General features: G+C 41.3%; 1 protein-coding gene across 5 annotated transcripts in view; it reads right to left on the bottom strand.

The window, feature by feature from the left end:
- Window positions 1-12,437, bottom strand: part of LOC133966722 (B-cadherin-like) — a 57,230-nt gene that overhangs the window by 514 nt on the left and 44,279 nt on the right. Inside the window, exons 1-11 of one of the 5 annotated variants that reach the window (XR_009923974.1) lie at window positions 11,883-12,436; window positions 11,703-11,782; window positions 10,867-11,106; window positions 10,207-10,347; window positions 9,438-9,593; window positions 7,060-7,245; window positions 6,263-6,506; window positions 3,076-3,167; window positions 2,721-2,853; window positions 1,569-1,784; window positions 1,249-1,388 (exon numbers count right to left, since the gene is read on the bottom strand). Coding sequence is in view for 4 of the 5 variants with exons in the window: in XM_062401765.1 (XP_062257749.1) it covers window positions 1,170-1,388; window positions 2,721-2,853; window positions 3,076-3,167; window positions 6,263-6,506; window positions 7,060-7,245; window positions 9,438-9,506 (943 nt within the window). In the remaining variant the exon portion in view is untranslated. Of the gene's footprint in view, window positions 1-1,169; window positions 1,389-1,568; window positions 1,785-2,720; window positions 2,854-3,075; window positions 3,168-6,262; window positions 6,507-7,059; window positions 7,246-9,112; window positions 9,198-9,437; window positions 9,594-10,206; window positions 10,348-10,866; window positions 11,107-11,702; window positions 11,783-11,882 lie in introns of those variants that run through there. The other 4 variants (XM_062401765.1, XM_062401763.1, XM_062401764.1 and 1 more) reach the window with 4 other exon arrangements.

The raw sequence follows: 12,437 nt of genomic DNA on the forward strand, positions 1-12,437 counted from the left end.
AGAACCAACCAGACACGTAGGAGCAATGTGCTCATAGTAGCATGGACTGCATCGCTCTTCGTTTCTTTACTTTTAGCAGTTACTGATATTGATGTACTGGGCGGGATATAGGGCGGGATAACCAGACTGTCCATTTAAGTAGATTAATCCTGTGACATTAAATATTTATTTGGAATGGGGGATAGATAGTTTACAGATGTACCATTTGACAGACCCCAGTCTGTTGCGCAGTGTGCACTCTCCTTAAAAGGTAGGATAAGGGAAGTTTAAAACAATGTCTGGTTGGTTAATTCAATCCTCATTGCCAACACACCCAGTACATCTCAATCTCCTCCTGTTTCAACATGCGCCAATCATGTTCTGTGTGCCATTACACACAGAAATAGGTCCATATTTTTTCAGTAAATATTGTGTCATCAGAGTCAATGCAGACATTGTGTGTCAAACTAAAGCCTATTATGGAGGTTTCATCGAGTGATTCAGTGAAACATTTCATCTCTCATCCAACATGTTTGGTTCCACACGTCTTGTTGGTAAAGAACAGATTCATATCTTTTGGTTATTTATCTCACCAACGTATGCACAGTAATGAGTAAATTTGTCATTAGAGTCATTAGAAGAGTTTAACAAGCGGATGTTGGAACTGAACCTTCTTGGCTCTGCTACTAGTATGTCTACCTTTTGGGGAAAAAGGAATACCTCAGTCATGTTTGACACATTTTTTCCCCCCAACTTTCTAGTGCATAGTTACACAGGTTTCAATGTAGGGACATCCTAACCCACAATGAATTATATCTTCACACTTACTCACTTTGCTCATTCCGACTGAGACTGAATCAAATGTGGATTAATCCACCACTCACGATATTCCTCAGCAAAAGCACATTTTCATCAGCTTTGTCCATTCGTCAGTGAGGCCGTCAAGTTAGTTCTACCTGGCTAAATTTAAAAAATTGTTTCGATGCCCAAATTAAAAGCAAACGTTACGTAATCTTTATACAGAAATTTAATTCATGCTAAAACTCTCCAGCAGTTTTCAGATTACTGAAACAGGCAGAGCTTCTCCTGTGTCATAAAAAACTAATTATCTGCACCGTAATCAAACAGCTGCAGGTTGAAATGAAAAGCTACATGAATCTTTTCAAATTGAACTACAATCAAAGACTCACTGAGCAGCCACAGGACGCCTCCCAGTGTTCCCAAAATCATGGGCAGGCTTGTTCCAATGGCAATTTGCCCTGAACAGGACACAACTTTTCCTGTGCAGTCACACACTGTGGCCTGGACGGTGTTGTCCTGCTCCATGCCATCGTTGTCTCTAAGCCTCAGGACCACAGTGTATTCTCCACTTTCCAGCTCAGTGACTAAATTAAGTACGATGCCCGTTTCTGCAACAAAGAAGAAATGAGAAGAAAGTGTTGTTTAATGCCCCTGCATTATCTCAGGAATCTATAATTTAATCTAATTCCAGAATAATTCCCCAAGCAGCACTCATTTTGTTCAGACCATTGCTTTAAGGTACACATTGACCATAACAAACATGCTACATTGCAAATTTAGGAGCTTACATTGGTGGTACACTAGCCTGGATGCCAGACGAACTTAGCCCCGCCCACAACATTTGAGGTCCAATCAGATTGTCAGGGCGGGCTTTATACGATGATGGAGAGATGATCAACGGTAACGTAATCAACCACGTCATCAAAGTGCCCTTGGGTTGAATTCGTTTTCAACAAACATGCCTGCCGCTGGAGAGCTGAGATGTGTAGATGCTGCCATTGAGTCTGTTTTAGAAGACATCGACAGCGCATTCATTTTGAAAGAGGAACAGAGAACGTCGAGGCGACGCCAAAGCACCGCGCTAATCCCTATCGCGGCGGCGCTTGGCTGTTCACACCGGACACTGAAGTGACGCTGAACCGCCGGGCAGTGCTAATAATATCACCCGTTGATCCAGTAGATTAAAAGCATATACTTACTTGTTGCTCCAACATTAAGCAACAGCGTCCCAATATTTGTCTTTCCTGGTGTTGTCTTTATACAACATGTTCCGAGGATCATACAACTCACTGTACTTCTCCACTTCAATTATTAATTTAATGTCATCCATGTTGAAGAACTTCGCTGTTTGCTCCGTTAAATGTCGGGTGTAAATTACGTATTCTCCACTCAAGCCTATGTGGAGAATACGTAGCCCCCTCTCTCTCTCTTTTTATCTGTATCACTGCTTGCGTGGCTGTAGTGGATGGGCAGAGGGGGACATTTAATAATGTCATTGGTCATATTAAAACTCCAGGACAACAGAAGGGGACTTCAAAGTATGGGATGCATATTTGATCATTTATATCATATAAAATATGTCATCAATGTAGTTTAAGATCGTTTTTCAGTGGGTCAAGCGCAAAAAATAGACTCGACGCCGAAACGATAGAGGTAGCCTTGGCGCAGCGCGGTGCTTCAGCATCCGGTGTGACCCGCACAAAGTTTTAACATGGGAGTGGATGGGAGCCAGCTGTTATTTAAGGCTTGGCGCTGCGCTGAAGCGTCGCTTCGGCATCGCTTCAGCCTCCACAGACAGGGAGGAAGATTTCTATACAGTTTTTACTTTTTGGTTAACTGAAATAGAACAGCACCAAAAGCACTGACACATGTTAGAAAAGATAAATTTGTGGGATTTTTTTTTAATGTAAAACAACAAGCCTGTATCGTAGTTCACATACTGGAATCATTCCTACGAGCGGTCCAGTTGTTCTTGGACATGCCCTGTAAAGAGACACTGTATGGAGCAGCAAAGCCAGGTCCATCTTTATCTGTTACTGAGAGCAGCTGAGGAGCCGATTCCTTGTTACACACCTGAGGAAACACAAAATATCATATTGAAACATTTGAATTTGCTGATCAATTAATGGACACCAGTTATGTTTGACTGCTTTCAGAAAAGTGACATTTAATTATTTATTTTATATCAATAGAAGCCCTCCACCAGACAACTTAACTCCTCCATGTTAAGTTACATCAGCATTAAAAGTGCTCAAACACATGACAACTGTTCAGCATCTTGGAAATGAAACGCACCTTTATTGTACGTTCCTCAATTATGGGTGCATTTTCATTGACGTCTTCAAGCTGTATAATCAGAGTACCAGTTCCTGTGGCCAAGACTTCATCTGGTGGGATATGATATCATATCATATGATATCATAACAGACACACACACACACACACACACCCACACACACCCAACACACACACACACACACACACACGCAGTGAGCAGAATAAAATGTATTCATAAGTTTACAGTTAACACAACGCAAGGCACCTGGACCTGATGGGATCCCCGGCCGAGCTCTCAAGGTGTATGCAGATCAGCTGGCAGATGTGTTCACAGACATCTTCAACCTGTTACTGCTCCAGTCTGTAGTCCCTGCATGCTTCAAGAAGACCATCATTGTTCCTGTTCCCAAAAAAACAAAAATCCTCTGCCTGAACGACTACCGCCCAGTAGCACTCACTTCCATCATCATGAAGTGCTTCGAGCGGCTGGTCCAACCATTCATCACCTCTTACCTCCCTGACTCTCTGGACCCTCTTCAGTTTGCCTACAGGTCAAATAGGTCGACTGCAGATGCCATCTCCCTCACCCTCCACACTGCCCTCTCCCACCTGGACCAGAGGGACACATATGTGAGAATGCTGTTCATTGACTACAGTTCAGCATTCAACACCATCGTGCCCCTGAAGCTCGTCACCAAGCTCAGAGACCTTGGGCTCAACATCGCCCTCCGTGATTGGATCCTGAACTTCCTGACGGGCAGACCACAGGCGGTGCGGATCGGCAGCACCACATCCTCCACCCTGACTCTCAACACCGGGGCCCCCTAGGGCTGCGTTCTCAGTCCTCTTCTGTACTCCCTGTTCACGCATGACTGCGTGGCCAACCACAGCTCCAACACCATCGTTAAGTTTGCTGATGACACCACTGTCATAGGCCTGATCACCGGCGACGATGAGAAGGCCTACAGAGAGGAGGTCAGAGCCCTGACATCTTGGTGCCAGGACAACAACCTCCATCTCAACGTCAGCAAAACGAAGGAGCTGATCGTGGACTACAGAAAGAGACGAGGAGAAGAACACGCCCCCCTCTCCATCAACGGGGCCACGGTGGAGCGAGTCAGCAGCTTCAAGTTCCTCGGGGTCCACATCACTGATGACCTGACCTGGACCCATCACACAGACTCCATCAGAAAGACGGCCAGACAGCGGCTCTTCTTCCTCCGCAAGCTCCACATGGACTCCAGGATTCTCTGCAACTTCTACAGATGCACCATAGAGAGCATCCTGACTGGCTGCATCACCGCCTGGTATGGCAGCTGCACCGCCCTGAGCCATAAGGCAGACATGTCATAAATCATATGAAGTCTGCCCAGCACATCAGCAGGACAGCGCTACCATCCATAGAGGACCTCTACACCCAGCGGTGCAGGAAGAAGAGCAGCCGGATTATTAAAGACCCCTTTCACCCCAGCCATAAACATTTTTGCCTGCTGCCATCTGGCCGACGGTACCGCAGCATCCGGGCCCGCACCACCAGGCTCAGAGACAGTTTCATCCCCCAGGCCATAAGACTTTTAAACTCCTCTGAACTGCAATAACTCCATCAAATTAGCACCGTGACATATTTGCATATTTGCACTTCTGTTGTTTTATTTTCTCCTCAGCAATGCATATATATTTAGATATATATACATTATTTCCTATTTTGATATTCTATTTTATACTATTTCTCTTATTTTATTGTATAGTGTGTAATTACTTGAGCATTGTTAGAAGAGAGCCTGAGACTCAAGCATTTCACTGCCAGCGACTGCTTAATGTTATTGTTTTGCATTTGACAAATAAAAATCTTGATCTTGATCTTGACTTCTTCTGAAGTGATTATCATGCTTATTGTCACACCTACCATTGTCGTATGCACCAATGAGTGCTGTGTATTTGCGACTCTCTGTCCATGATGCCTTTCACCTTAATCAGGCCTGTGTCTTTGGCCACGTTCAGCCACCCTGCAGGGTCGCTAATTATTTTATACCTGGACAATCAAAGAAATGATGTGAGGTCAATGCAAACAAGCTTATCTCAAAAACAAGCTTCACAATGGGACATTCAAATAACTTGTCAATTAAACAATAATCAATTCATCACAGTATAGGAGAGTCTTCTTTGCATGTACATCACGTAAAGATGATGTACTTGATATCAACAGCCACAAGATTGAATAAGTCTGAACAGGAACTCTGTCAGACATGCCAGTGTCACAGAGGTGAACTGGGACTGCGGGACAATGATGAGATGTACATGCGATGGGTTTTCTACAGGTCATGCTGTAATTGCTGTACACCAGTATCCAGTCAAGGGCTGCAACCAACAACTATTTTCGATAATCGATTAATCGACAATTTAATTCCAAATAGTCATAATTTAACATCTAAAATGTATCTTCTCTAGACCACAGCTGCCTTCTCTCTCTCCTTGATGAACCAGGAAAGCGTCAGTCATTTAAAGTGTGAGAATATTTTACATGAAAGACAAAAATAAAACTGTCAAAGGACATAGCAGCATATCACAGTGGTATGATCCTTGAAGCTATTTACGATCCCCTGGTAAACCAACATGTTCTCTCCTCATGTTCATACCACAGATATTTTGCTGCTGAGCCATACAAGATCAGCTTAGCAGCAAACAGTCTTCTTTGAAGGCATTATTATGAATTGTTTCAACACTTTTGACAACTTGGAAAGTACACTTGTCTCTGCTGTATTGTTAGCAGTGTTTGTCTCTGCCACTTTTAAAAAGCTAAGTCCAGAGAAGAAACAGCGTTGTCACATGAGCTACACAAGGCAGTGCTGCCCCCACCTGTGGAAACATTGCTGCAGTGTGTGCAGGGCATTAGAGCAGAACCTATTTATCGATTATGAAATTAGTTGCCAACTATTTTCATGATTAATTAAATTAATTAGTTGTCGCAGCCTTAATCCTGTCTCTGAGTATCACAAATCACTGTGCTGTCTTTTAGTGCCTTACTCTTTTAAATACAAATCTATTTCTCAAGCTGGACTTCTCACATTGTATATTTCACTCCAACATGAAATTAGTGTGTGAACAGCGTATTAAACTTTACAGTCTAATTTTCTGCAACAGGGATTAATGTGTTTTGAGGAATGTTCAAAGTAACATGATGTTATTTTCAACAGTTTTCTCTTACATGACTTTCTGTTTGGGTGCAATGTCCGGTCAGAAGCAGTGTACTGCACCACGTCACTGTCAACAGGAAGGTTCTCCCTTTTGGACACAAACTTTTCCACTGGTTCAAAGACTGGAGCTTCATTGACATCCTGCACGTTCACCACCACTGTGGCTGTGGCAGTGGGCAGTGGAGTAGCAAATGGGATGTCATTCTCCACTGCAACCAACAGAATGTGGTTGCGGAGCATTTCAAAGTCAGGACCCTGGTTGGATGGAGGAAACAAACAGTTCATTAATTTATCAGATAACGATCTTACATCTTGTTCTGCTATACTACACAAACTGGTTCTAAAAGAGTAAGCCACTTGAACACTGCTACTTCATTACAGCAACAGGTCACAGAACAGTACATGTATATTTATATGCTTTTTGATGCTTTTTTAGTCTTAACGACCACTCAAAGGGCTTTATACTATAAATCATACAAATTCACCAAATTCTCACACGTTCATTTAGTGCGTCTTCATGCAAACTAGCTACACACTATCACATAGCATTCACACTCCATCAGGGTCATTTAGGGTAGAGTGTCTCCCCAAAATAGGCATGCGTACTGGAGGAGCCAGGGATCAACCCAACCGTGATCCACACTGAGCATAAAGACTCAAAAGAATCTCTATGGAAAGTTTCTATAATCTTGAGGAGTTGAAGGAGGAACTACCTAGTATAGGTGTAGTGTTCTGAATACAAATTTTCACTGATATCTCTAATCTTTGATATTGTGGCTTGTTTGAGAATTCATGCTTTAGGTCCTACCTTGGCAGTAGTAATGATCCCTTCCTGTTTGTTACTTCCTGTTGTGACTGTGAACAGGCCTCCAGGATCACCATCAACAATCGTAAATTTGGCGTTCCAGGCTGGTGAATGTGGCTCATCAGCATCTGTTACTGCCATCGTAATGACCAGAGCGTCCACTCTACTTTCTGGTACCGTTGCATCATACTGTGAGAAAGCAAGAGATATGTTGACAAAAGTATAGTTCCCTGACATAAAGGTTTATTTCTTAAAGATACCCTCCTACATCAATATCTGAGTTTAAGTTTGATTTGTTGTCACATGTGAAAAGTGTAAATGTAAATGTCCTAGACATTCCGAACCTAAACTGAAAACCAATAAAATGAAAAAAAATTATTGTTTGTTGCTCATCACTAAAAATGATTATGATCAGCTCTGTTCTCCAGCAGTAGCCTTTCAGTTGACCATGTTTGAAGACAATGTGCATCGAGCCAAGGTGACTTGCTGTGATTGTAAAGATGTTTGTACTTTTACTACATGTCTGCATGATGGTTGCAGATTTACAATTAATTTCCTAATAATTTTAAAAACACTGAACTGTATTTCAGACAGAAGTAAAAATAAAAAGAGCACACTGCTTGGTGACAAGTGGACATCCATGCAGAACTGTGATTGAACTGTTTGTATGGACTGAGTGAAAGCCGGAGGGTTGTCATTGCTGTATGATACAGTGATGATTACTGTGGCATTTACAGTCACCCCTTCTCCCTCCATGTCTGCTGCCTCTATCACCAGAGTATGCTTTGGGTTTTTCTGTTGGGGAGACATATATATATATATATATATATATATATATATATATATATAGCAGATATAACAGATATACCTCACATAGGGGATGTTAGGTATATTCCAGCCATGAGTGTTTTACACTCAGTAGGCTGTGAAAAATACTACTAGCAAGTAAACTTGACACTACTGTAAAATACATTTAAAAGAAGAATTTTCAATTGCATTAAGAGGGAGAACGTAAGTAACTTTGTTTACAAGACATCTCCAGAAGGCATTTTGATAATTGGTAATTTATGACATTTTTTTAAGAAAAGCAGTTGATGTGTCAACCCAAATGCGGGTAGGCTTTACTGCCTGTTTACTACTCGATTGCACATAGTGATCTGAGTATTCAGAATTGTTTTACCACACATTGTATAAAAGATATTATTTTCAATAATGGACCATGTTCCCATTTTTTTCCATTGTCTACAATTAATAACCCATAATGTCTTTTTTTTTACAGAATCAACCTCACTTTTACCGAAGTATTCAGACACCGAGTTCAGTACTTTGTAGAGGTTTCTTTAGCAGCAGTTACAGCTTCAAGTCTTCTTGTTTGGTATCTGAGCTTCAAGCCTATACACAGTTTCAATGGGGTTTAAGTCTGGATGACACTGTATAATGTGTGTTTAAATGCAACACGGACTGTCCTGAAGACTCTCCAGCATCATGATTAAAATCATTGTCCCACTGGGAGTTTAACAGTCATGTCAATCTTGGGTTGTGTTCACTCTGAAGCAGGTTTTCTTCAAGGAACGTCTTCAAGGTGCAACCCTCTGCTTTCAAAAGTATCTTGTTCACGGTCATGAGGAACCAGACAATTATTTTGTCTTCCTTCTTCTCCTCTCATTTTCTGGTGGATCATAAAAAACATACCACCAACTCTATAAGCTGTTGCTCCTGTCCTGGGACAACAGTTGCTCTTGGCTCTCCAGCTTATTCACACATTTGCTGCATGTCCTAGTGTCAGAATCCTTTCACATAAAATATAAACATGTTTTAGACAGTTTATCTTCAGGTATTTGTGGTTTTGTCTTCTTCAGTTTGAGGTAGCTACTAGATAACTGTAGGTTAACATTAAGTGCTGCCAAAGCCATGTAGAGTGTGCTGGCACCGAAGGCACGTGGAGTGATGTTAATGTTACCTTTAAGCAGGATAACTATTTCAGTACATAGCTCAGGCACCAAAATGAGCCACTGAAATATATACATTGGTTTTCCACCTCCCTGTCTCAGCCCACCTTGGTTAGTCAACTTGACTGGACATGCAGCTCTAGAAGAGACCTTTGGTTCCAAACCTCTTCTGTCTCACAGATCCCTACGGTCCTGGGTAGAGTCAGATTTAGAAATGGTTTCATAACAATGATCTTAACCTCACCACAAATTGATCACAAAAGGTCTATAATGAGTTTTTGGTTCACTTGTACATGTTCTATTAAGGGCTATTGAGTGTAGATGATTGCACTTCACTGTACTTGGAAGTCAGCATAAAATGAAAGTGAAAAGAAAAACAAAACGTTAGACAAAAAGTGTAGATACAAAACTAACATCAAAGAGGGTGCTTACCGTGTACGTCTGCACCTTCTCTCTGTCTAGAGGCTGTGTCAGATACAAACTACCAGTGATCCTGTCCATTGTGAAAAGGCCGTAGGGAGGCTCATTAGCTCCTTGAACAGTGATGCTGTAATATATCGTCTTCACTCTATCTTCACCAGAACGGATCTGGTCAAAACACAACAGGTGTCAGTTATACAATTGTCACTAAATGTAACCATAGTTAATACATTGCAAAACCATTTACATTTAGCAAAGAAAAAGCGCTAAGTTCTTTGAAGTTTGCTGCTTTAAAATGTCTAGGCTAGAAAAACAAGACTGGCTTGGCTACCATATTCTACATTCTGATCAAGTAAGTTACCTTGTGATCTCAACCTTGTTAAATCACATCAGCCATGGTGCACCAAAGAACGTAGTTGTCATTATTACAACGAAACATCTATTTTCTGCAACCACTGTTATTAAATGGATGGTAAATGGATTTGTAAAGCGCTTTTCTAGTCTTGATGACCACTCAAAGCGCCTTTATTACAGTTTCACATTCACCAATTCACACAGTGCATCTACTTGCAGCACTTCTGTTATTCTATGGGGGGCCATTGGGGGTTCAGCATTTTTCACTGCTGAACCCCCAATGGCATGCAGATGGTTCAGACTGGGGATCAAACCGCTGACCTTCAGGTTGGAGGACGACCACTCTACCCCTCAGCCACAGCCGCCCCTAGATTAGATTAGAATTTTTTTGCATTTTAGATTTGATTGTGCAAGTTGTTCACCTTACCTGAGATACTTTAAGGGGATAGGGTCCTTTGTGATTTTCAGGAACATTGATGGCAGGAGTAACCCAGTCTCTCTTCCTCCTCTTCAATCCATCACCAGACTTGGGGAATTTCAGAACAGGCACCTCTGGGGTGGTTGCATTCTATAAAAATGTGCATACATTTTAATAAGTGCAGGGTTTATAAGTCTAACAAGAGTCTAAATAGACATTCTCTAAAGAAATGCTTGAATCCGAGAGCCGGCATCCACATTAGCTTAAAAGCTTTAGCTCAGATCATCATGAACCTGTTACTGTCCAAAGTGTACCCCAGTCTAGGGTTTTGACAATAGGTATTAAAATGTAGGCACTACATTAAACAAATAATTAAGTACATGCCATAAAATTTATATTACAGATTTTACTGAAATACTGATGCTGTGTGGCAAATGAAGGATATTTTACATTGAGATCCTATGAGCACATAGATTGTTCTCAATCTAATGTGGCCACAGAAGGGGCAGTGTTTTTTGAGGAAAAAAGTGCAGAGCCTTTTTTCTTAGTGCATGTTGGAATTGAAAACAATATATTCTATCAAATTTTTTATTTTGACATTAATTTAATTTTTACAAAAATGAGTTTCCGGTTTTCTTTATTCCCCTCCAACAGGGCCTCTAATCATACCTCTGTTTCATTAGCAGAGTCTACTTAATTCAAGTGGTGCTGATTGCTGTGGTGACTGTGCTCTCCATTGTGATGCTCAACATTTTGCTGGTGATGTCCATGATGATGCCCATCATTTTGTCCATGGAGATGCCCATTGTGCACGACTGTGACTGGAACAGTAATTTTTTGGCCGTGCAAGTTCCAGGAGTGGATAAAGAAGTCCTGGTGTCCTTCAAGAAGAGCAACCATTCTCTTTACCTGGATGGAAAAAAAATTCTCAGAGAAGTTGGGCAAGCTTTAACTTTTTTACTTGTAAAAACTGTACATGACAAATAAGGCATACTGGGACAGTTTGGTGATATTCAACGCTGGAGTAGATTGACAAGGGATCGCGGCAACTGTTGTTGTTTAACTAAATCTGTGGTAAATTTTTGATTGGATCAAGTCAATATTTACTGAGGGTATAGAAAAGGACCAAATATTTAGAAATGCTGGATATTTAAACAAAGCGGATAGATGTGGATCCTGGAGTTCACGTCAGTCATATTCTGTATGATATCCCTCATAATTTAACTGTCTAAGAGTCAAAGCTGCTTTTCATTTTGAAGATCTGGCTGAAACCCAATAATTGTATTTCAGTCCGTTTGGTTTCCCAAATAGAAAGCCCTGGGATTAAAACAAGCATTTATTTTACATGCAGGAATTACAGCCCCTTAAAAAATATATACTTAAAATGTCAACACCTTCTTATACTCTATTTTACTACCTAACCAACTGTGGCATTTATTTTAACTCATATAGGTTGAAGCATTAGAAAGCATTTTTTGGCATTGAGTCTGTCAAAGTCTTCTCACCATCAATATCCCATCTGGATGTACGATGAAACGTCTGTCATTACTGATGAAAGGAAATCTTGTGCAGTCATTGAAGCCCACTGGGATTGAACACAAGAAACAATTAGCGCATGCAGAGAAATAAATCTGCAAATTTTCAGTTCATGACAAAGTATTATTCAATGGATTAAAAATACTCACACACACTAAGCTAAATATCATGTGGAAGAGGTAGCTTGTCATAAATGGTTCAATTAGGGCTGCAATATGTATGATAAATGTCTACTTTGAAGAAATCATGTAAAAACCTGTAAGAGACAACAGACAGGCTGACGTCATTACGGTAAGCGTGCTGCGTCATTTCCTGTTTTCTTGCCACTGGTGGTGGTCGCTCTGCGAATTAGCTCCGCTGCTAAACACAATTGTTTCTCTGTACTACTACGGCTAAAATCACCGGTCTGTAGTTAAACACTCGCACATACCAACCCTTATTCTATCGTGCTTAGTGATTCTGTGTTCTGTCTGAGCTCACCCTCGTAGCTCTATAACAGCGATGTCTTCGCTCTCTCCCTGTTGCTCCACTGCTCTCTCTTGCTCCGAGTGTCTAATGTTTACTTACTCCTCTGCCTCCCTTAACAGTAGTGGTACATGTAATAAATGTAGTGTGTTGGTAGCGATGGAGGCTCGGCTTAATGACTTAGAAGCTCGGCTCAGCAGCTTAGAAACTCCGTTAGCTGCGGAGCCACCATAGACTGT

This window comes from Platichthys flesus, chromosome 12, assembly GCF_949316205.1.
Source record: "Platichthys flesus chromosome 12, fPlaFle2.1, whole genome shotgun sequence".
NCBI lineage: Eukaryota > Metazoa > Chordata > Actinopteri > Pleuronectiformes > Pleuronectidae > Platichthys > Platichthys flesus.